This window comes from Hyperolius riggenbachi, chromosome 5 (assembly GCF_040937935.1).
Source record: "Hyperolius riggenbachi isolate aHypRig1 chromosome 5, aHypRig1.pri, whole genome shotgun sequence".
NCBI classification, from domain to species: domain Eukaryota; kingdom Metazoa; phylum Chordata; class Amphibia; order Anura; family Hyperoliidae; genus Hyperolius; species Hyperolius riggenbachi.
The window spans coordinates 343104921-343131031 of NC_090650.1; the positions used below are offsets into that span (position 1 = coordinate 343104921).

The 26111-nt window shown below is 47.0% G+C and overlaps 1 protein-coding gene across 4 annotated transcripts in view; it reads left to right on the forward strand.

Annotated features, from left to right (window-relative positions):
• RP1 (RP1 axonemal microtubule associated) overlaps positions 1-26111 on the forward strand; it is a 542476-nt gene that overhangs the window by 265756 nt on the left and 250609 nt on the right. For all 4 annotated transcript variants that reach the window (XM_068237387.1, XM_068237386.1, XM_068237388.1 and 1 more), the window contains 2 exons: positions 10435-10589; positions 23681-23739. In XM_068237387.1, coding sequence (XP_068093488.1) covers positions 10435-10589; positions 23681-23739 — 214 coding nt within the window. The remainder of the gene's footprint in view (positions 1-10434; positions 10590-23680; positions 23740-26111) is intronic.

Genomic DNA, 26111 nt, shown 5'->3' on the forward strand with positions numbered 1-26111 from the left:
TTGTCTTCTTCTTCTTCATCATCTTCTTCATCTTCTTCATCATCATCTTCTTCTTCTTCATCTTCTTTTTCTTCATCTTCTTGATCTTTTTCTTCTTCATCTTCTTCTTCTTCATCTTCTTCATCTTCTTCTTCATCTTCTTCATCTTCTTCTTCATCTTCTTCATCTTCTTCATCTTCTTCTTCATCTTCTTCATCTTCTTCATCTTCTTCATCTTCTTCTTCTTCATCTTCTTCTTCTTCTCCTTCTTCATCTTCTTCTTCTTCATCTTCTTCATCTTCATCTTCTTCATCTTCTTCTTCATCTTCTTCATCTTCTTCATCTTCTTCTTCATCTTCTTCATCTTCTTCATCTTCTTCATCTTCTTCATCTTCTTCTTCTTCATCATCTTCTTCATCTTCTTCTTCATCTTCTTCATCTTCTTCTTCATCTTCTTCATCTTCTTCTTCATCTTCTTCTTCTTCTTCATCTTCATCTTCTTCTTCTTCTCCTTCTTCATCTTTTTCTTCTTCATCTTCTTCATCTTCTTCTATATCGTCTTCTTCTTCACTTATTTCTCTTTTCAATTTTTTTTTTAAAGAAATGCAGCTATTTTTGAGCGTAACAAATAGCTGGTGGCGCACGCATGTTGGAAGCGCCATTGTATGTGCTCCCTGGCAGTGGAAACACACAGACAGCAGGAGGTAAATTCAGCAGCAGGAGGAGGAGGATGAGTGTGTGGCAGCAGGCAGTCAATGAGGCAGGCAGCGTGACATAATAGCCCTGGTACCTAGCGGTGATACCAGGGCTGTAAATAAACACAGCAGGCAGGAGGTCCCAGACAGCGGTCGTGCAGCCCACATCGTGTCCAATACACAACTGGGACAACACAGTTTTCAACCCGGGCACCTCAGAAAAATTAAACCTTTTTTTAATGGTTTTTTGGTTTTGTTTGTAAAACAAACTACACAGATATATAGCTATTGTTTGACGTAATAGCTGGTGGCAGAGTGGCAGCAGAATGTAATTCTGTGTACCCTGGCAGTGGGAAACACAGACCGACAGCAGCAGCAGCAGGAGGAATGGAGGAGTAATGTGAGCAGCTATTGTTTGACGTAATAGCTGGTGGCAGACTGGCAGCAGAAGGTAATTCTGTGTACCCTGGCAGTGGGAAACACAGACAGACAGCAGCATCAGCAGGAGGAATGGAGGAGTAGTGTGAGTGTGGCAGCAGGTAGGCAGCGTGACATAATAGCCCTGGTACCTAGCGGTGATACCAGGCCGTAAATAAACACAACAGGAGGTCCCAGACAGCGGTCGTGCAGCCCACATCGTGTCCAATACACAACTGGGACAACACAGTTTTCAACCCGGGCACCTCAGAAAAATTAAACCTTTTTTTTTATGGTTTTTTGGTTTTGTTTGTAAAACAAATTACACAGATATATAGCTATTGTTTGACGTAATAGCTGGTGGCAGAGTGGCAGCAGAATGTAATTCTGTGTACCCTGGCAGTGGGAAACACAGACCGACAGCAGCAGCAGCAGGAGGAATGGAGGGGTAATGTGAGCAGCTATTGTTTGACGTAATAGCTGGTGGCAGACTGGCAGCAGAAGGTAATTCTGTGTACCCTGGCAGTGGGAAACACAGACAGACAGCAGCATCAGCAGGAGGAATGGAGGAGTAGTGTGAGTGTGGCAGCAGGTAGGCAGCGTGACATAATAGCCCTGGTACCTAGCGGTGATACCAGGCCGTAAATAAACACAACAGGAGGTCCCAGACAGCGGTCGTGCAGCCCACATTGTGTCCAATACACAACTGGGACAACACAGTTTTCAACCCGGGCACCTCAGAAAAATTAAACCTTTTTTTTGTAATGGTTTTGTAGTTTTGGTTTTACAACCAATTACACAGATATAGCTATTTTTTGACGTAATAGCTGGTGGCAGAGTGGCAGCAGAAGGTAAATCTGTGTACCCTGGCGTTGGGAAACACAGACAGACAGCAGCAGCAGGAGGAATGGAGGAGTAATTATGTGAGCAGCTATTGTTTGACGTAATAGCTGGTGGCAGAGTGGCAGCAGAAGCTAATTCTGTGTACCCTGGCAGTGGGAAACACAGACAGACAGCAGCAGCAGGAGGAATGGAGGAGTAGTGTGAGTGTGGCAGCAGGCAGGCAGCGTGACATAATAGCCCTGGTACCTAGCGGTGATACCAGGCCGTAAATAAACACAACAGGAGGTCCCAGACAGCGGTCGTGCAGCCCATATCGTGTCCAATACACAACTGGGACAACACAGTTTTCAACCCGGGCACCTCAGAAAAATTAAACCTTTTTTTTTGTAATGGTTTTGTAGTTTTGGTTTTACAACCAATTACACAGATATAGCTATTTTTTGACGTAATAGCTGGTGGCAGAGTGGCAGCAGAAGGTAAATCTGTGTACCCTGGCGTTGGGAAACACAGACAGACAGCAGCAGCAGGAGGAATGGAGGAGTAATTATGTGAGCAGCTATTGTTTGACGTAATAGCTGGTGGCAGAGTGGCAGCAGAAGCTAATTCTGTGTACCCTGGCAGTGGGAAACACAGACAGACAGCAGCAGCAGGAGGAATGGAGGAGTAGTGTGAGTGTGGCAGCAGGCAGGCAGCGTGACATAATAGCCCTGGTACCTAGCGGTGATACCAGGCCGTAAATAAACACAACAGGAGGTCCCAGACAGCGGTCGTGCAGCCCACATCGTGTCCAATACACAACTGGGACAACACAGTTTTCAACCCGGGCACCTCAGAAAAATTAAACCTTTTTTTTTTTTTATGGTTTTTTGGTTTTGTTTGTAAAACAAATTACACAGATATATAGCTATTGTTTGACGTAATAGCTGGTGGCAGAGTGGCAGCAGAAGGTAAATCTGTGTACCCTGGCAGTGGGAAACACAGACAGACAGCAGAAGGGCAGTACACAGCGGTAACAGTAAAAAAGGGCGCAGGAGGATAGTGGACAAATCGGGCGCCGCCATTCACTCCCATAATAAATATCGTTTAATGGGCGCCTGATAGGAAAAAAGGGCGCCGGAGAAAAATAACGTTTTAAAAGCGGCGCCCGGAGACTTAATGTTTTATTACTGCTTCTCATGATTACACATTATTTATTGATTTATACATTTTTTAATATTATTTTTAAACGAAAAACAGTACAATATTTTTTTCAAACATTATTTTTAAACGAAAAACAGTACAATTTTATTTTTTTTACATTATTTTTAAACGAAAAAACCGCACAATATGTTTTTGAAACGTTATTAATGCTTATCACAGGGGGGTCTTAGGTTTAGGCACCAACAGGGGGGTCTTAGGTTTAGGCACCAACAGGGGGGTCTTAGGTTTAGGCACCAACAGGGGGGTCTTAGGTTTAGGCACCAACAGGGGGGTCTTAGGTTTAGGCACCAACAGGGGGTCTTAGGTTTAGGCACCAACAGGGGGGTCTTAGGTTTAGGCACTAACAGGGGGGTCTAGGGGTTAGGGGTAGGTACAGGGAGGGTTACTTAGTAATTTTTTTTTTAAACGTTATTATACGTTTCACTATTTAAACGAAAGATTAACGTTTTTACAATTGCCGATTTAATGCACATTATTTAATGATTTATAACTTTATAAACCATTAATTTTAAACGAAATACAGTACAATACATTTTTAAACGTTATCCATGCTTATCGTTTAAGACCCCGCGCCCTTTTTTCCCAGCGCCCCTTTTTAACGTACGCGTACACAGCAGCCCACTGTAGGTGTAAAATGTGTGGCTGCAGGCGACGTAATAGTCAAAGTGAACCAGGCTGGCTTAGTGAGCAGGAGCCAGGAGGTGGTAAAGGGTGGTAAGGCACATTAACGATGGTTCTTAGCCAGTTCATGTCCCCCTCTCGCCGACAACAGGGGCCAGGAACTCGCCTTCCACCCACGCCTGGTTCATCTTGAGAAACGTCAGTCTGTCCACAGACTTGTGAGACAGACGTGAGCGTTTCTCGGTGACCACACCACCAGCTGCACTGAAGCAGCGCTCGGACAGCACGCTGGAAGGGGGGCAGGACAGCACTTCCAGGGCGTACTGCGCCAGCTCGCTCCAGATCTCCAGGCGCTTGACCCAATACTCCATGGGATCAACAGGGGCATCGCTGTCAAGCCCGCTGTAGGACCCCATGTAGTCAGCCACCATGCGGGTCAGGCGCTGGCTGTGACCGGAGGAGGATGCTGCTGCATGCACCTCCTCTCTAGTCACTGCTGCCGGAGCCTCTACAGTCCTGTAGAGCTCGTGGCTGAGAGACAGCAGGTCTGTGGGGCGCTTGCTGCTGGATGCAGGCACCTGCTGCTGCCTCTGTGCTGGCTGCTGGACAGTGGGGGTGGAAGGCTGGGGGAAGGCTTCCTCCAAACGCTCAACAAGGGCCTGCTGCAAGCTCCTTATTTGTTGCGCTGGGTCTCCTCCTGCAGGCGGCAGGAACTGGCTCAACTTCCCCTTGAGGCGTGGGTCCAACATCATGCTGATCCAGATGTCCTCCCTCTGCTTCATCTGGATCACCCTGGGGTCCCTGCGCAGGCACGTCAGCATGTGCGCTGCCATTGGGAAGAGGCGGGCCACGTCTGCTGGCACATCGACGGCAGTGCTGCTGTCCTCATCCTCCTCCTCTGCCTCGTCAGCCTCATCCTCTCTCCACCCCCGCACCAACTCAGCTGCACTGTGCTGCTCCCCCTCATCAGCAGCAAGGTCAGGGACCTCCACCAATCCTCCTCCTCCTCCCCCTCAGAGGTGGACTGTGCAGCTGCTTGCCGCTCCTGCTGGTCCAAGGCTGCCGCTCCCTGTTCCAGCAAAGCATCGAGGGCCCTGGTCAGCAGACAAACCAGGGGCACTCAACCGCAGACCATAGCATGGTCCCTGCTCACCATGTTAGTGGCCTGCAGAAAGGGAGCCAGCACTAAGCACACCTGCTGCATGTGCCTCCAGTCATCATCGGGGACGATGGACGGGATGTTGCTGGTCTTGTCCCTTCTCTGAGCGGCGGAAACAGTGGCCAGGGCAAGGTACTGGTTGACAGCGTGCTTCTGTTCAACCAGACGCTCCAACATCGCCAGGGTGGAGTTCCAGCGAGTCGGAACGTCAAGGATCAGCCGATGGCGTGGCAGATCCAGCTCCTTTTGCACGTCTTCCAGGCTCGCACAGGCTGCAGCCGAGCGCCGGAAGTGACGCACAACGTTCCTTGCCGTTTCCAGCAGTTCGCCCATCCCCTGGTAGGTGCGCAAGAACTTCTGCACCACCAGGTTCAGCACGTGGGCAAGACAGGGGATGTGGGTCAGGTTTCCCCTGTCTATTGCGGCAACCAGATTGGCCCCATTGTCGGCCACCACCTCTCCGACTCTGAGGCCTCTGGGGGTCAGCCAAATCCTCTCCTGCTCCTGGAGTTTGGCCAACACATGGGTTGCCGTCAGCTTGGTCTTCCCAAGGCTGACCAAGTGCAGCAGCGCTTGGCAGTGGCGGGCCTTCACGCTGCTGCTGAGGCGGGGGGTTTGGCCAGGTGTGCCGGAGGATGGCAGAGGATCGGAGGAACCTGCTGCAGTTCCCCTGACCCTGCGGGGTGGCACCACCCACTGTGTTGCTGCTGCTGCTGTGCCTGCTGCTGCTCTCCCATCCTCACCCCCTTCCACCAAGCTGACCCAGTGGACAGTGAAGGACAGGTAGCGGCCTGTCCCGAAGCGGCTGCTCCAGGAGTCCATGGTGACGTGGACCCTTTCACCAACCGCGTGCTCCAGCCCTCGCTCCACATTGGCCATCACAAAGCGGTGCAGTGCAGGAATGGCCTTGCGGGCAAAGAAGTGTCTGCTGGGGAGCTGCCAGTCTGGGGCTGCGCAAGCAAGCAGCGCACAAATGTCGCTCCCCTCCTGCACGAGCGTGTACGGCAGGAGTTGGGAGCACATGGCCCGTGCCAGCAAGCCGTTCAGCTGCCGCACGCGACGGCTGCTGGGAGGCAGAGCCCTAACCACCCCCTGGAAGGACTCGCTCAAAAGGCTCTGGCGTGGCCTTTTGCTGGCACGGGAATCAGCAGACACAGCGGAGGAGGCCACTGAGGACTGGCTGCCAGAACAGGCCTCAGTGTCGGCGGCAGGAGTTGCAGAGGGGGGAGGAGCAGTGCGTTTCCGCACTCCTGCTGGTGCTGCTGGAGGAGCAGGAGGGCGGGTGGCTGCTGTTGCTGCTGCTGCTGCAGCTGAAGGCTGTGCAGTGATGGGTGTGGTGCCACTGCCAGCACCAGATGCCTTCAGCCTCTGGAACTCCTCATGCTGGTGGAAATGTTTCGCAGCAAGGTGGTTGATGAGCGAGCTGGTGCTGAACTTTAAGGGGTCTGCACCTCTGCTCAACTTCCGCTGACAGTGGTTGCAAGTGGCGTACTTGCTGTACACAGTGGGCATGGTGAAAAATCGCCAGATTGGTGACAGAAACATCCCCCTACGGCATGGAAGCGCTGCTGCCGCCTGTCTCCCTGTGGTGGTTGGGGGGGGGGGCTTGGGTGCGGCTGGTGGTGGTACTGGCAGATGCTGCTGCTGCTGCTGCTGAGCCTGAGACACCAGCAGGCTGTGGGACCTGCCTACTGCTGCCAATGCTTGCAATGATGCGCCTCCTTGCAAGGCCCACAAGCGCATCCTCCTCCTCCTCCTCAGAGCTGCTGAGGACGACATCCCCTGGAGGTGGTGGCACCCAGTCTCTGTCTGTCACCGGGTCATCATCATCCTCCCCCTCCTGAAACATGTCCTGCTGGGATGATGACCCCCCAAACTCCTCTCCTGATGCATGGATGGGCTGCTTGACTGTCGCCACAGTCTTGCTGTCCAATCCCTCATCCCCCAAAGTGCCCATCAGCATCTCCTCCTCCAAATCGCCAACAACAGCAGACAATACCCTGATGGTGCCTGGGGTAAAAATACTGCTGAGTGACAGGTCGCCAACTTGTGACGGTGAACTGGCCTCCTCCCCAGACCCTGCTGGGCGGCTGCTGCGAACAGGGGTGGTGGTGGTGAGGGTGGAGGCCTCGGATGCAGAGCTGATGGCGGGCTGCTCATCCTCCGTCATGAGTTGCACCACAGTGTCTGCATGCTTTTCCTCAATGGGACGTTTCCGACCCGGCTGGAGGAAAATCGGAGCAGGTGCTACACGCTGCTGCTGCTGTGTCTCTGCAGCGTGAGTTGCAGATGCTCCTGCTGGGCGGCGCCCAAGGCGTCCACGGCCAGTGGCTATGGGAGGAATGTTAGCCACTGACGCTGCTGCTGCGGAACTGTGCATGGTGGCGCGGCCGCGGCCTGCCACAATGCTGCTCCCTCTCCTCCTGATTCCCTTGCTGCCCTTCCCCTTGCCCAAACCGCGCTGGCTGCCACTTCCAGACATCTTCGATGTTTTGGGCGTAAAGACAAAAGTTTTTTAAAAGGGCGGGTTAAAAGTGGGGTACTTTAATGGAGTGGGTTGGTGGGTGAGGTGACTGAGTGAGTGTCCCTAGTACAGTAAGTAAGTAGTAACAGTCAGGAAGTACAACTAGAAGTTACAATAATCAGTAGTAATCACAAGGAAATTTAGTGTGTGTACACTACAGACAGTGAGTGCACGCACGCGCAAACACGCGCAGGAGCTAGCCTATGAACAGTGACTGAGTGAGTGTCCCTAGTACAGTAAGTAAGTAGTAACAGTCAGGAAGTACAACTAGAAGTTACAATAATCAGTAGTAATCACAAGTAAATTTAGTGTGTGTACACTACAGACAGTGAGTGCACGCACGCGCAAACACACGCAGGAGCTAGTAGCCTATGAACAGTGACTGAGTGTCCTAGACTCCTAAAGTACAGTAAGAGTAAGTAGTAACAGTAAGTACAACTAATTACAATAATCAATCAGTAATCAGAAGGAAATAGAGTGTGTGTGTACACTACAGTACACAGACAGTGAGTGAGTGCACACACGCAGGAGCTAGTAGCCTATGAACAGTGACTGAGTGTCCTAGACTCCTAGTACAGTAAGAGTAAGTAGTAACAGTAAGTACAACTAATTACAATAATCAATCAGTAATCAGAAGGAAATAGAGTGTGTGTGTACACTACAGTACACAGACAGTGAGTGAGTGCACACACGCAGGAGCTAGTAGCCTATGAACAGTGACTGAGTGTCCTAGACTCCTAGTACAGAAAGAGTAAGTACGTAGTAACAGTAAGTACAACTAATTACAATAATCAATCAGTAATCAGAAGGAAATAGAGTGTGTGTGTACAAGACAGTGAGTGCACACACGCAGGAGCTAGTAGCCTTAGCCTTAGCCTATGAACAGTGACAGTGAGTGTCCTAGTACAGTATAACTACAATACTAAATACAGAATCAATCAGTAGTAAAGGACAGCAGAAATACTGGTATAGATGAGAGAAATATACTAACAGAGGACAGGAGAGAACAGCTGCCCACACAGGCAGGCCCTGAGGCCTAAAGCTGTAAGCTTGCCTGCAGCAGCTGTCTCTGTCTATGTAACACAAAAGCTACTAACTAAAATACAATGTCTATCTAACTAACAACAATATAGGTGTGTATAGGAGGTGTATGTGAGCAAAAACGCTAGGTAAATGACCACAATAGAGCTCTTGCTAAGCCAAAGCACAAAGGAGCAACTCTCTCTCTATGCAAGTCTCAGGCAAGGACGGAGAAACCTAACATGGCGGCCGCTATTTATAGGGTAGGGGCTGGCCAGGGTCCCCCTCTGTGATTGGCTGCCGTCAGAGGGCCTGGGAGCCCTCTGATTGGCTCTAAGGACATCAATCTGGGCTATGACGCTATTCGAGCTCGGTACCCGAGCTCGAATAGCGCCGTTTGCTCGAATAGCTCGAATAGTGAATGGGCTATTCGCGTTTACTCGAATAGCCCATTCGAATAGCTGCAGCTATTCGGAGCTCGAATACCAAGCTCGAATAGCTGAAAAAGAGCTCGAATATTCGAGCTACTCGAATATTCGAGCTCTGCTGAGCACCACTGTTCAGAAGAATCTTGCTAATGGTGGCCACTATTGATCCAGTCTTTTTCATCCAATTTTACCATATCTATATACTATAAGGGTAAATTGAGTGAATATACTGAATGGATAATTTAGGCCGTTCCCATATATTACATAGAATTGATAAGACTGGATGAAAAAGAATCATTATAGTGGCCACCATAAGTGAGATAGGGGCTGATTAGTTGCAATGAATGCATGAATCTTCATTCGTTCAGCCCCTACTGTAGGAGGAGCAGCCCTTGTAGACCCTACTTCTTACCATCTCTAAGGCCTCTTGCACACTACATGCAATTCTGATTTTGATTTTGAATCGCTTTCACATGCGATTCCGATTTGCTATTTTTAATCGTTACTGCATGCTGCGTTTTTTTCAGCGTTTTTCTTTTGATAGTATCCAGGGAAAATCGGAATCGCAAATCTGATACTGCCCTCACCCACCCCCGGTGCATGTGTTTTTGTGGACTGGACACACCTATTATGGGTGGGTGGAATCATAGCCACACAGGTTTTGTGACCCCTGGCAAACAGTCTGAAAGTTGTGGGGTCCACGTGGAAGGGTAAAAGGGTTGAATGTGGGAGGAGACTATAAAAATTTTGTTCGGGTGCCCCAGAATTTGTAGCTGTGCTTGTGCTCAGGTCCAAGGGCCCCCAAATGACCACAAGCTCTACACCCCCTATTGTTAAACCACTGGGCTTCAACACAGGGGCGTAACTAGAGGGGAACAGTGTCTGTGACTGCAGGGGGCCCAGAGCTGTAGTAAGGGGACCCAAAATACTATTTCACTCCCTCTGATAAATCACATCAGGTGTTTTTGTGGCTACACCTGTTATGGGTGTGACGATCAAGATGGCCACACTTATGACCAATTAGGACCTTTTGAGATGGTCCCCAAGCTATAAGTCTCACAAGTGTTTGGCAAGGGAAGGGGTGAGAACATTGGGGGCCCCATCAAAGTTTTGCTGGGGGGGTGTCATGATTTATAGTTAATTCCGTGCTTCAACACCTTTTTCTTTCTATTTGTATTCAATTAGAAGACCAATTTCTGGTGCTTTCCCCCCAACCATTTCTCCCAGAAGCAGCCGGACTCTTTTAACACCATATAATATCTGTTCACAGTTCTAACTCCTCTCCTTCCTTCTGACGTCGTTTTTGGGAGGGTGAGCAAATTGATCCATTTCCCCATAATGCCCTATTCCACCCAGAAAGGAAAGTCACCATTTAAAAGAAAGGATGCAGGCCTTGATGTTTCTTTTCTCTGGAGCACACATATAGAAAAATCAATTTCCCCCGTAGGAAGACACGGCAACATGATGCAAGAGCGGAAGAGCAGGGCAGGCAAATGAGCAGCGGATGTATTATAATTCCTCACATTTGACTCTGTTCTCATCCTTTAGGTTGATGTGTTTGAAATTGAAGCAGTGTCACTGGGGAGGCTGCAGAGAGTGCTCCTGGGCTGCGAGGCCAATCACAAGTCACAGTACTGGTATTGTGAGAAAGTAATCATCAGGGAACAGGGCGACATCTCAGAATATATCTTCAATTGTGAAAGGTAACATTACTCATGCCATCACAATTCTTCTCCTTGCATTTCTAAATGCCGAATCTCTGTATTCCCTCAAGGATAGTTTTTTTTCTGTTTGAAGTGAGTTTTATGGAATCGGAGTCCAACCACCAATCCACACAGCCCCGCGTGTCACACTGAGGTTCTGGGTAATATTTGTACTTTCATTTTCTTACATCGCACCGCCTGTCACACAGGCATTCATCCTCTCAACCCGTTTATTTCTAAAGTTCCGAGTCAAGCTAAAGATTTCCATTTCCTCGCCAGCCAAGATTCACAATGTCATGCATAACTCTCAGCAAACTTACACGGCCGCAAATCGGGGAAGATCTATCTGCGCAGAGAAGCGGGAGCCGCTAAAAGTTATTACATCTGTTGAGCGGAGACAGCTTGCTTGCAGTTTATAGCCGGAATCCTTCAGCCTTAAAGGGAAATTCCCTTTTTACTGAAAAATTTCTAAAGTCATAGACTGGTAGTTAAAGTGAACCCGAGGTGAGAATAAACTGATGAGATAAACAAATGGATTTAAATGGATTTATCCTCCTACTCCTAAAATGACTTCATTAGATATCCCATGGTTTTATTTTATATTTACATATTTACAAAGCAAATTGAATGTTTTGTTTCTTTCTCAGGCCCCTCTGGGCCGATTTGCATAATTTTTTTTAAAACACGCAGCTAGCACGCCGATCCGCCGCTACCTGCCGTGCCGCCCCCCCCCCCTCCCAGGACCCCTTGCGCAGCCTGGCCAATCAGTGCCAGGCAGCACTGAGGGGTGGATCGGGACCCCGTCTGATGTCGATGACGTCATCGTGATCGTCGCCATGGCGACGGGGGAAGCCCATACAGGAAATCCCGTTCGGAACGGGATTTCCTGTTGGGATTATGCGCCGGAGGGGATTGGAGGGGCTGGGCGGAGGGGAAAGCATGCCGCAGGGAGGGGGGAAGCATGTATCTAGCGCTAGGCTAGCTACATTCTAAAAAAAAAAGAGGCAAAAAAACCCTCCCGCGGCCGTGCGCCGCATAAAATCATACCGGCAGGGAGGTTAAAAATTATCTTTTTATTTCAGCTTGAGGCTGGCTATGAATTTCCAGTAAAAGGCAGTAAACTCAAATTACCCTTTTTTTTGCAACCATGGCAACCTAATTCAGTATAGTGATTAGACTGTCCATTTTCTGGTTAAGTAACATGCTGCATAGAGCAGTAGTTAACGCTTTTTTCTGTTGCAGATGTCTTCAGGAAACACTTTTTTTTTCCACTGTTTTATTTGCATGAAAAAAACAAGTTTATTGTAATGAAAAAGTTAATTATTAATCCTTGGTAGGGTTTGCTTTATTCACAGCAAAAGTAGTATTTCTATTTAACCTCTTGAGGACCATGGTGGTAAACCCCCCTAGTGACCAGCCTAATTTTACATTAATTGGCCACTGCAGCTTTAAGGCCAAGCTGCAGGGCCGTATACCTCTGCACACAAGTGATCTCCCCCCCCCCTTTTCTCCCCACCAACAGAGCTCTCTGTTGGTGAGGTCTGATCGCCCCCCCTGTGTTTATTTTTTTTTTTTATAAATATTTGTTTGTTTTTTTTTAAATATTTTTTGACATTTTCTTTTATTTTTATTTTCTAAATCCCCTCCCTCCCCCCAGCCGGCCAATCACGGCGATCGGCTGTCATAGGCTTCTGCCTATGAGAGCCGATCGCTCTCTTGTCCCCCATGGGGACAGCCGTGTCACACGGCTGTCCCCAGTGCAGCGCTGCTGCTGATCGCAGCGCTGCACATGTAAATACACGGCGGTTTCGCCGTGTAACAGTCTCCCGTGCGGCAATCGCCGCTCGGAGACTGAAGGCGGAGCTCAGCTCCGCCCACTAAGCGGGAGATGCGCGCGCACAGTGCGCGCGATCTCCCGTAAACTGCTGCCCCAGGACTTTCCGCCAATTGGCGTTAGCTGGTCCTGGGGCTGCCGCCGCGGCCACGCCTACTGGCGTGACGCGGGCAGCAAGCGGTTAAAGCAATAGTACAGTGAACCTAAAAAAAGTTAGATACCCTGCCCAGAATCCCACCTCAGACCAGGCTGGTGCAGTGTCTGGGGACAGGCACAAGTTGAAACACCAGAATATTTGCAGGTATCCTGCAGCTCACAGCACTGCCCCCTTCCTTTCCCTGCTACAGATGACTTTGCATGGAGCAGCAGCGTTTGTACAGAGTATGGAGCAGCTCTGGGGAGTCAGATATGAGCACAGCCCTGTGCACTGCTCTGTGAATGCTTCACTTTCCCCTTCATTAGCAATGTCAGCTATCCCCATTATTATCTGTATCCAAACTGCTCCTGATCGATCCCCGTTGACGATCAGGAGTAGAGCTGTCGCGAACGTCCGATTTTCGGTTCATGAACCCCGTTCGCGAACCTTCGCAGAAGTTTTGGTTCGCGTAAAAGTTCGCGAACCGCAATAGACTTCAATGGGGATGCGAACTTTGAAAAATAGAAAAAATTATGCTGGCCACAAAAGTGATGGAAAAGATGTTTCAAGGGGTCTAACACCTGGAGAGGGGCATGGCGGAGTGGGATACATGCCCAAAGTCCCAGGGAAAAATCTGGATTTGACGCAAAGCAGAGTTTTAAGGGCAGAAATCACATTGAATGCTAAATTGCAGGTCTAAAGTGCTTTCAAACATCTTGCATGGGTATACATCAATCAGGGAGTGTAATTAGAGTTCTGCTTCACACTGACACACCAAACTCACTGTGTAATGCACCGCAAACAGCTGTTTGCGTAGTGATGGCCGTGCTGGACGGGTGCGCACCGTGGCCAGAGTGTAGGCCGTGGCGTTTTTCAAGCCCATATGGTCGCCGGGCTGTGGTAGCTGGGGTGCTGGGGCTGTGTAGCTGGAGAGGAGATCACGGCACCAGCCAAGGAGGAGGATGACGACAGCGAAGAGGTGGTAGCAGGTGGAGAGGAGGTGGCTGGAGGCCTGCCTGCAAGCCGTGGAGGTGTGACAAGTCGGTCCGCTGCGCAGCCACGTACTCCCTGCTTGCTGCCATTGGTCACCAGGATGACCCAATGGGCTGTGTATGCAATGTAGTGGCCCTGCCCGTGCTTGGCAGACCAGGCATCCGTGGTCAGGTGGACTCTTGACCCAACGCTTTTCGCAATAGATGACACCACTTGCCTCTCAACTGCACGGTACAGTTTGGGTATGGCCTTTTGTGAAAAATAATTGCAGCCTGGTACCTTCCACTGCGGTGTACCAATGGCCACAAACTTATGGAAAGCCTCCGACTCCACCAGCTTGTATGGTAATAGCTCGCGAGCTAATAGTTCCACCACGCCAGCTGTCAGACGCCGAGCAAGAGGGTGACTGGCAGACATTTACTTCTTACGCTCAAATACTTCCTTCACGCACAGCTGGGTACTGCTGTGGGCAGAGGAGAAGGAACCGCTGAAGGGAAGAGGCGGTGTGGAGGAGAGTGGCTGTGAAGGTGCAAGGGAGAAAGCGGATGAAGACGATGCACCTGAAATAGGAGGAGGAGAAGGAGGGTGGCTTGTCTTTTGTGTGCTGCTTTTCCTCAGGTGTTCTTGCCATAGCTGTTTGTGCCTTCTCTCCAGGTGCCTTCGTAAGGCACTTGTCCCTACGTGAGAGTTGGCCTTTCCTTTTTTGCTGGCAGAGACAACAGATGGCTTTGCTCCGATCTGAGACACACATGTTAAAAAATTTCCAAACCGCTGAGCCCCCCTGGGGTGATGGCGCTACGGTGGCATCAGCAGCTGACGTTGAAGGGCATGTTGGCTGGCTGTCCATAGCTGGCGGTACATGGCGCCGGACACTGCCCCCAGCTGATTCTGAGGACGAGCTCCCTCTGCTAGTCTGCTTCTATCATGGAGTCGTCTCCTCCTACTCCTCTCTGACTCCCCCTCTGAACTGTCCCCCTGGTCATCTCCTCTACCGGGAACATACGTGGCATCCGTATAATCATCATCATAATCCTCCTGCCCAGCTTCGCTTTCCTCAGACACCTCCTCAACTGCACCAACTTCAGGTGGTTCATCATCCCCCTCCTCACACGTTACGTCCATACTATCGCCACCTAACTCAGACGTATGAGGTTGTGTACCTGCGCCTTCTTCTTGTTGTTGCAGTAGTGGCTGTGAATCAGTGATTTCACCACCACCACCAAATAACTCCTGCGAAGTGTCAAATGCAGCGGATGTGGTGCTTGTTGTTGCGCTGGTGGCTGCGGGAGATGAGGTGTTCTGTGTTAAATACTCAACCACGTCCTCACAATTTTGGGAAGTGATGACACGTGCCTTCTTCTGAGCACTGTATTTTGTGACAGGTCCGCATGAAATCACAGCAACACCACCTTGCACAGACCTGCCGGTGCCTGGTGGCCTACCTCTGTGTCTGCCTCTACCTCTTCCTCTACCTGGTTTGTCCATTTTGTCCATCTCGGGGGGATGCTAGGTATAAGCAGTGAGCTGGGTTCACTCAACACAACAGGTAGTTAGATGCAGTGAGCTGGGTTCACTGAACAGTAAAGGTACTTAGATGCAGTGAGGTGGGCTCACTCAACACAACAGGTAGTTAGATGCAGTGAGGTTGGTTCACTGAACAGTAAAGGTACTTAGATGCAGTGAAGTGGGTTCACTCAACACAACAGGTAGTTAGATGCAGTGAGCTTTGTTCACTCAACACTAAAGGTACTTAAGATGCAGTGAGGTGGGTTCTCACTCAACACAACAGGTAGTTAGATGCAGTGAGCTGGGTTCACTCAACAGTAAAGGTACTTAGATGCAGTGAGGTGGGTTTACTCAACACAACAGGTAGTTAGATGCAGTGAGGTGGGTTCACTGAACAGTAAAGGTACTTAGATGCAGTGAGGTGGGTTCACTCAACACAACAGGTAATAGGATGCAGTAAGCTGGGTTCACTGAACAGTAAAGGTACTTAGATGCAGTGAGGTGGGTTCATTCAACACAACAGGTAGTTAGATGCAGGGAGCTGGGTTCACTCAACACAAAGCTAGGTATATGCAGTGATGAGGTGGGTTTTAGTAAACACAACAGGTACTGGGTATATGCAGTACTGGGTAGTACAATGTGCAGCTCCCTGTCACACACACAGGTAATCACTGAATGTGCTGGGCTGCTGGCAGTGGCACACACACTATGAATTAGCAAGGCTGTGCATGCAACAAAAGTGTCAGTTTGACACACAGAAAAAAAAAAGTACAGGATGAGCTCTGAAAAGAGCTGTTGAGGGGTGCTATAAAAGCAATAATAATCAGCCAGGAGCAAGTTAAGCAGCCAAGAACCTAACTAATCTGTCCCTAAAAGAACAAGTCTGCAGCAGCTGTCCCTAGTCTGTCTCTAGCAGGCACACGAGTGAGGCTAATCGCCGCCGCAGCCTGCCTTATATAAGGGGCGGGGGGGCTCCAGGGCTTAGTGTAGCCTGAATGGCTACAATGTGCCTGCTGACTGTGATGCAGAGGGTCAAAGTTGACCCTCACAGTGCATTATGGGGCGAATCTAACTTCCGCAAAAGTTCGCCTGGTGCAGGCGAACGCGAACCCCAAAAGTTCGCCTGGAACCATTCGCAGGCGAACCGTTCGCGACATCTCTAATCAGGAGCAGATCTGACATTTAGGAAATAATTGTCATATTAATTATACTGTATTGTGCGTGGCTGAGGGATACCTTTCAGGAATCCCATCCTTGAAAATTCTGGGTTTGCCCCTGATGCCCCCTGTAAAAGTTATTTGACCAACTGGTCGAATACACCTTTAGAAAACCTTGTGAAGGCTCACATCCTTGGGAACTTTTTTAACAGAAGAAGGGTGAGCAGACATATTCAGGCAATAAAATTTGCTAATATAAGCACAAATGTGTTCTATGTAAGGGGGTAAGGTCTTCGACCTAGCTATGGAACTATACAATTAAAAGAAAAAGCACCACCTAAACAGTGGGAATGTTACAGGAACAAATAACTGGTGCGAAAATCCAAAGTATATGCAAATACTACTTTTATTGAGCCAATTACATAAAAAATATATAAAAAAACAATTTAAAAACAAGGCAATGCCGTGCCCAGCCAACACATCCCTTGTATAATATAAATGACAAAATTTGTATGCTCTGCTATGAATGGTGCGCAAACAGTGACTAATTGTTTATGGTTATGTCAATAGCATTATGCTAGATGTAGCATGTATAACCCGATAAGCAACACCAGTGTCATAATAATGATATCTAGATAAATAATTGTGTAATAGACACTGTACTGCTAAAGTCCACAGGATACACATGCAACAACAGCAAAACGCAGTTCAGATAGTAACAACTCCTGTACAGAGCATAGGTTCAAAAACATGTGCTACCCAATCTGTGAATCATCATATACAATAGGACCTCATGGAGGATAATTAAAGTTTGATACAAACAACAATAGTGCAACTGACAATGGGTCGGAGACCACTACTATAAGGTGCAATGAAGTGAGTTGTGAAAAACGTGAAATAGAGCCAAGTAGAGGAGAAAGATCGCAGAGCTTACCGAGTAAATGGTATAAAGAGGGCTGGGGACGGCTGCAACGGCGCTCCTGCGCCCGTCCGACTAGTTCCGCCGAAGCTGCTGTTGGTCCCACAGCAGCTTCGGCGGAACTAGTCGGACGGGCGCAGGAGCGCCGTTGCAGCCGTCCCCAGCCCTCTTTATACCATTTACTCGGTAAGCTCTGCGATCTTTCTCCTCTACTTGGCTCTATTTCACGTTTTTCACAACTCACTTCATTGCACCTTATAGTAGTGGTCTCCAACCTATTGTCAGGCAATTCTCACATTTCTGTGCTTTGTGAAAGGTAATCATAGACATTATAGACAATCACCCTCTGCATAGATTAGCCTTTACAGTAATTTATGCAGGAAGCAGGGACAGGAGGGGATATTAAAAAAGAAAAATACAGGATTTAAAAGAAAACATTGTAAATGACAGCCATAAAAGTATATTGCTGTATGTACCGATATACAGTATATTTACACATACAGCTAATATGTAGATGTTAAAGGGAACCTGAAGTGAGAAGTATATGGAGGCTGCCATATTTATTTACTTTGAAACAATACCAGTTGCCTACCTATACTGTACCTGTTTTAAATGCAAGGTGTGTAACTTGCCCGTTAGTCGAGCTCTGCATACTTGTGCAGATAGTCAATTCAGGTGCAGCGTCTGTTTGGAAGCGCTGCCATTTCCTTCTGCTGTAAAAAACTTAAGTATACTTTAGGCTAGCTGCCTCCAGGGGTGTCAGCTTGCATTCAAATTTTAGAATTTAGATTAGTGTTAGCACATAATTTGCATCTGATTTGTATTCAAGGTGTGTATTTAGCCCCAAGGGGCTGGGCATATCTCTGGAGCTTTCACTTCACTTGCAGCCTGTGAGCGCTGCCCATTGCTTGCTGTCTTTTGAACAAATACCAGTTGCCTGGCAGCCCTGTTGAATGTTGGCTGCAGTAGTGTCTGAATAACACCAGAAACAAGCATGAAGCTAATCTTGTCAGATCTTACAGTAATGTCAGAAACACCTGACCTGCTGCATGCTTGTTCAGGGACTATGGCTGAAAGTATTAGAGGCAGAAGATCAGCAGGAAAGCCAGACAACTAGTATTGTTTAAAAGGAGCTAAATATGGCAGCCTCCATATCCTTCTCACTTCAGGTGTCCTTTAATTCTAGGCATCCTAAAGCACTTCTATTTCATTTATTTGAAGTATTTTAGAAAACAGGATTCTAGAGCCCTACCAATTTTTGTTCTGGAGATTTTAAAATACATTTAAACTGAGAGGCATTTAAAAGCTGACATATGTTTTTTCCTTTTAAACAATACCAGTTGCCTGGTAGTCCTGATGATCTCTTTGGCTGCAGTAGTGTCTGAATCACAGACCTGAAACAAGCATGTGGCTTAGGCCTGGTTCACATTAGCGTTCGCTATCTGGATTTTCCGGATCTGATCCGGACCGCATACTGTACAAACGGAACGTACGTTCCGCATAGCAATGTAAAGTCTATGCGGACGTTCACACGCGTCCGTTCCGTACAGTACGGAGCCGGATCGGATCCGGACTTCGGACTCTTTTCCAACATGCGCTATTTTTTGGGTCCGGATCTCCGGCCCACGCACCCGGACCGGAGCCGGACCTGAGCCTGACAGCACCATCAGGAACACAGAAACCAATGGGGAACGGAAGGCACAGAACACACTGCCTACAAAAACTTGACGTTCTACCCCACTTCCTATGCGTTTGCAAGCGGCCATTTCGGATGGGGACACATGGGCCAAGCATGTCTGGAGTGGAGCAGCAGTGACAGACGTGCTGGAGCTGTTTGTCAGAATGTCGGAGGTGGAGGTGAGGCCTACAGCAGAGGAACCTGATTCTACACGTGCACCAGGTGTGCACCTTCTGCTGACCCCAACATTTTTTTTTTCAAATTTCGCTATTTTTTGCCCACGGATCCGGATGGCAGCCTGATGCATGCCTGATACAAACGGACCAGATCCGGATCGGAACCGTACGGTTCTGATCAGGATCAGGTCAGGATCCGATCAGGATCCGATCAGGATCTGGTCCGTTTATTTGCCAAAACGCAAGTGTGAACGGGGCCTAATGCAGTCAGACTTCAGTCAGAAACACCTGATCTGCATGCTTGTCAGGGTATAAGTAAGCTAAAAGGGAAAGTCAGGCAATCTGCAGCATTTAAAGAGACACTGAAGCGAAAAAAAAATTATGATATTATGATTTGTATGTGTAGTACAGCTAAGAAATAAAACATTAAGATCAGATACATCAGTCTAATTGTTTCCAGTACAGGAAGAGTTGAGAAACTCCAGTTGTTATCTCTATGCAAACAAGCCATTAAGCTCTCCGACTAAGTTAGTCCTGGAGAGGGCTGTTATCTGACTTTTATTATCTCAACTGTTCCTGCACTATTTACTTTTCCTCTGCTAGAGGAGAGGTCATTACTTCACAGACTGCTCTGAAAGAATCATTTTGAATGCTGAGTGTTGTGTAATCTGCACATATTATAGAATAATGCAATGTTAGAAAAAACACTATATACCTGAAAATAAAAGTATGAGAATATTTTCTTTGCTGCTAATCTAGTAATTATTCATAGTACACAACCAATTCATTATATCATATATTTTTTCCCGCTTTAGTGTCTCTTTAAAGGGAATAAACGTGTCAGCCTCCATATCCCTCTAAGTTCAGGTGTGCTTTAAATGAATTATTTTGCTATAGACTGCATAATGAGAGGCTCTGAAAGGAGGATGAGATCAGCACAGAGCCTGGTAATCAGAGTACAAAATCCAGCTACACACTTACAGTATTTCTCTAGAGCAGAGGACAGAGGAACGTGTCTCCACACAGACATCGGGTCATTTTCCTATTTCAGTGAGACTCTGTTGTTAAAGAGGAACTCCAGTGAAAATAATGTAATAAAAAAAGTGCTTCATTTTTACAATAATTATGTATACATGATTTAGTCAGTGTTTGCTCATTGTAAAATCTTTCCTCTCCCAGATTCACATTCTGACATGTTTTACATGGTGACATTGTTACTGTGGGCAGATTATGTAGCTGGTCTGGCTTTAACAGACAGCTGTAAGCAGCTATTTCCTGTCTGAACATTGTTACATTGTGGCAGTTTGCCCAGAGTACCGTACGGTACCAGAGCCTCTTGTGGGAGGGGTTTCAGCACAAAATCAGTCATACAGCGCCCCCTGATGGTCTGTTTGTGAAAATCATTATTTTTCTCATGTAAAAGTGGGTATCAGCTACTGATTGGGATAAAGTTCAATTCTTGGTCGGAGTTCCTCTTTAAGTTGTCACATTTTGACTTAACATGACGGAACTGCACCATGGAAGACTTACAACAATTATGTATATATGATGGAGAGGGTTTTTTTTGTAATTGTTATTCAAGTAAAAAAATGTTACCCTAGAGATTCATCAGTTAAGCAGCATGTTTAGTCACACCTCCGTAATTTAAGAAATAAGCCCTGTTATTATTTTGATTAGAGATGTGGCGAACGGTTCCCGAACCGTTCGCCGGCGAACATCTCTAAATTCATGGGCCTCTTACTACTTCCGGGTCGCAATGACCCGGAGTAGTACGCCTGCGCTGCCCGGCGGAGCGCGTCCTAGATCGCGCTCCCGTTGCCGGGCACTCTCTGCGCATGAGCGTGATGTCATGAGTGACGTCACGCTCATGCGCAGAGAGCGCCTGGCAACAGGAGCGCGATCTAGGACGCGCTCCGCCGGGCAGCGCAGGCGTACTACTCCGGGTCATTGCGACCCGGAAGTAGTAAGAGGCCCAGAGAGGTTCGCCAGGCGAACTGTTCGGCCCAACACTAATTTTGATGCACTAAACAGTCTAGCTAATAAAAACGCAGGTGTTTCTGTCCACCTGCATCATTGTGTGCTGCCGCTGTACTTTGCAGGCGCAAGGTTGCGTAGCGTGCGCATGCTGGTGTCTTCGCATGCGGCACTTCATTAAAACCTAGCATCCATTAATAAACAAATGGGCCTAATGCCCAGTATATTATATTTGCTTGAGGTGGATCCGAGATAAACTTTCATTCATTGCATAATTGTGTTCCTTCCATATAGTTTATAGGGCATTCCTCAAGCCAAATACTTTTTTTTGTTTTGTTTTAATACTCTAATTCCCTACAAATTAAACGAGCCTCTCCCACAGCTTCTCCAGAGTGCCTTGGCACTCTGAGCATTAGTAGCAAGGGCTTATGGGAGCTCAGTCTGGGCAAGAGGAGGAGGAGGTTACTAGCCAGAGATTTCAGAGGCAGAGGGGAGGACGGAGGAGGAGAGGGGAGTGAAGTTTTTACAGGCTGAGGGCTGGAGATACAGATCAGCTTGCCTGTGTGTAATGTGACAAACAGAACATGGCAGCTCTCATTGTATCACAAGAATGAATTATCATTCCTAAACTGTTGAAGCTGTTTGCAGCCAGATTTGCTGTGTAAAGTATCTAAACTTTAGATAAGTTATATAGACAAGTTACTTGTTATAGTTATTTTTTTTTTTATCTCAGATCCACTTTAAGAAATGGTTGATAATGTAATCGGATCAAATATATAAGGGCTCCCATGTACTATGGTGGTTTGGTTCTAGAAATGTGGACCACTGCTTCACAACTCTCTCTCTCTCTCTCTCTCTCTCTCTCTCTCTCTCTCTCTCTCTCTCTCTCTCTCTCTCTCTCTCTCTGTTAAAATAATAATAATAATAATAATAAATTAGCCCCCAAATTATGTCAAAACTAATATAGGAATATTATTCCAGGATAGTTAAAACCATAGCATTTGCTAATATGATAAAAAAAAGAAATTTAAAAAGATAAAAGACAGCACCAGTTGAAACAAGTAAAATAGGCCCCAAACTATGTAAATTGTATAATACGACAGAGAAAGAAAGGTCAAAATTAAGTGTACTCGAGCTTTGGCTCAGGTACACTTTAAGTCCAGAGCCAACGCAGCCATCTACCTGGAGATTTTGGAGCACTTCATGCTTCCTTCTGCAAACAAGCTTTATGGAGATACTGACTTGATTTTCTAGCAGGACTTAGTTGCCACCTGTCCACACTGTCACAAGTACCAAAACTTGGTTCAATGACCATGGGATTACTGTGCTTGACTGGCTAGCAAATTCACCTGAAATGAACCCCATAGAGGGCAAGAGAAACATGAGAGACATGAGACTGAACAATGCAGAAGAGCTGAAGGCGGCTATTGAAACATCCTGGTCTTCCATAACACCTCATCAATACCACAGGCTAATAGCATCCATGCCAAGCCACATTGAGGTAGTAATTGATGCAAAAGGGGCCCAAATCAAGTACTGAGTACATGTTCATGATTATATTTTTCAAACGTCTGACATTTTTCAATGTAAAATCTTAGTTTTTTTTATTTCATGTAATATTCTAATTGTCTGAGATTTGGGGGTTTTCATAAGCTGTAAGCCATAGTCATCAAAATTATAACAAATAAATGCTTGAAATATCTCGCTTTGCATGCAATGAGGCTTTTTCATACATTAGTTTCACCTTTTAATTTGAATTACTGAAATAAATTAACTTTTGCACAATATTCAATTTTTTTCGAATTTCAACTGTGCTATTGGATATTATCACGTATTTGTATCAGTGATCTTTGAATACAGTTTTGTTTGTTCAAAGGGCAGAGAGGGACAGAGGAAGGGTGCAGGGAGACAAAGGAAGGATGCAGGGGGGCAGGGAGAGAAAGCAGGGGGACAGAGGATGGATGCAGGGGGTTAGTAGGCTGACACGGGGGGGGGGGGGGGGGGCAGAGAGGATGCAGGGGAACTGAGATAGGATAAATGGGGGTCAGGCAGAGGACGCAGGGACAGAGGAAGACACAGATGAGGATGCAGGTGGACAGAGGAAGGACGTAGGGGGACAGAGGACACATGGAGTTAGAGGGGAACACAGCAGGGACAGAGGAAAAATACAGGTGGACAGAGGAAGGACATGGGGACAAAGAGAGGATGCATGGGGACAGTGGAGGACACAGGGAGACAGAGGAGGATGCAGGGGGACAGCAAAGAACACAGGAGGGACAGAGGAGGACACAGGGGGACACAAAAGGTACACGGGTGGACACACAAGAGGTACAAGGGGGGCAAAATAATTGGAGGAAGATAATCCACTAGATGCCCCTGCACCATGGACAAACCTGGTTTAGTATATATCTTTTGTCCTTGGTTTTTGACCTCTAAACCTAGGTGCATCTTATGGCCAGAAGCATCTTATGGTCCTAAAAATACGGTATTCAAAGCACGTATAGAACTAATCATTACCCCTGCAACACCAATAAAGAGCTAAGTCAGTGGTGGTTGTGGTGGTGGTTGGGGGAGATAAACTAAAATACTGTATAAGATAATACTGTATCATGAATAAAATGTTAAGGTGTAACATTTGACTATATAACATGACTACATTCTATGTTTAAATTATTGAGTAATACATCTACCATTTACCACTACTGATATTCTCTGCAGGTGGCTCCCATTTATGTCCCAGGGCATTCTGCATTCAGAGATTGAACTTCAGGTACAAGGTAAAGTAAGGGCATAACTGAGTGCGGATCAGGTTTGGGAACTGATTTACCGTACTTTAATAAAAGTCATACTATGGGGCATAAATAATAAGGACATTTTAGGTTTTGTAACATCTTTTAATAGGTCTTTGTTAGATATTCCTTTTCAAGTTTCAAAGCACCAAAAGAAGGCCAAATTTCAATTGAATTCTCTTTTCTATGAAAAACTGCATACAGAAGTGAGTCATCTCATTGTAGAAATGTAGTTTTTTTTTTACACAGAATTCAATTTAACAGTCTGTTGGGATAATTTAGCAGAGGAAGCACACTAAAGTGACAATGCATTTGCTTGAAGGACATACGAGGTGACCGAGCGTATGCAAATTATATACCTGTTGGTGTCCATAAACCCTCTGGGACGCAGTCTGCATCCTTGTTCTGCTCCATACTGGCTCAAATTGCCCTGCAATTACTTTACTCCAAGCCCTCCACCACCACCAGGTCGGCATCACCCGGAAACAGAATTCCTCTATAGCTCCCCGTGCCTGTGCAGTTTGCTTTGCTGGTACTGCACTTGCGCTGGCATCGCTGTGCGCACACTGTATGTCCTGGCGCCCGCTAGGAGCGCAGGCCTGGTGGCAGAGAGCTCCCGACCAGTGCAGGTGCAGTAGCAGCAAGCAAGCTGCGCAGGCGCAGAGACCTATGGAGAAATTCTGTTTCCAGGGCGGCAAAGCCAAATTGGGGGTGGGGGGGTTGGGGCCCGGAATAGAGAGTTTGTAGAGCAAGTAAGGGGCAGAGCAAGAATGCAGATCGCATCCCAGAAGATTTATGGAGACTGACAGATATTTAATTTTATGTCCTTTAACTAGTTCCAGGGTTTTTATCCCTAAAAATTCCTGACAGTTTTGACATTTCAGCTGTAACGCTATTGGTATAGCACTAGCTTTTTTATTACTTATGCCCCCTAAGTAATTTATGATACTGTTCTTTTCTTCAGGGCAATATGGCCTTATTCTAAGTTACATTCATTTCCAAAATTGATTTTATTTGATTGCCATTTTACTGGGCAAAATGAGGACTATATGCAGAAATTATACATTTTTTACCCTTCCTAATTAACATATGACAAGTACCACAGTTTAAAAATCCCCGTAAAATATGTTCTTTTGCTCTTCCTGGCTAAAACACCACATATGCCTTATTTCATTACTGAGTAGGCCTGTAACAGACCCGATATCCCCAGCCTGCGCTTCTGTAGGGATTGGATGTGATTGCTAGGGTGACAGTTCGGGGGCGCTGATGCTGCACAGATGCATTGCTAGGCAATGGCAGAGTGATGTATGTGTAAAGCATTGGGGCTCCAAACTGTTTCCCTAGAGATCGCTTCTGATTAAAAGTGTGTAAACAGGCACAGGTACACAAGGGGGTTATAAGCTAGGTAACTAGGTTAACATACAGTATAATTGCAGATTAAAACAAAGAAACAAAAAAGCACTTCCGCTTATCTTTTGTTTTGTATACAAAAAGTAATAGACTAAAAATTCAGTCAAGCTTTTATTGCTGTTTGTGTCCCCATTGAGATGAGATTTATGCATATTTCCCATCCCAGAGACATAATAGGATGTGTATAAAAATATCCATAAAGAGGAGGTTCATTATCACTTCTGTCATTCCTCAACAGCATAGGTGTTAAGTTGGAAGATTTGCCCCAATTTCTGTTTGAATGACAGCTGAAAGGTTTTGATACACTGGCCCCTATTCAATTTAATTTTTTCCTAAAATTTCTCCCAGGTGATATTTTTACACCTTTCCATAAAATGGCTTTCAAGCCACCAGCAAGCCAGAAAATGCTCAAAATAATTTTGCTAATACTTTTTCACCTACTTTTGGCAATTGTTCAGTTTCAAAGTGCCAAAAATGTATTGAATAGAAAAAATGAAAAATGATCTCCTAGGAGAAAACTCAAGAAAAAAAGTTAACCCTTAGCCGACCGCTCTACACGAATTGGTGTGAACGCGGCGGCAGCCCCAGAACCGATCCACGCCGATTGGCGTGAATGGCCTTCTATGGGGCTAGCAGGAGATCATGCACGCTGCTGTGCGCGCATCCCTGCTTGAAAGGCGGAGCTCCGCTCCTCCTTTAGTCTCCCAGCGGCGATTGCCGCTTGGAGATTGTTAGGCGGCGAAAGCGCTGTCTACTTACCTTGTACAGCGCTGCCATCTACAGCAGTGCTGTACTGGGGACAGCCGTGTGGCAAAAAAAAAACAAAACACGAAAATATTGGAAACTAAATAGAAAAAATATTTACAAAAAACAAACAAACACTGGGGAGCGATCAGACCCCACCAACAGAGAGCTTTGTTGGTGGGGAGAAAAGGGGGGGGGGGAATCAC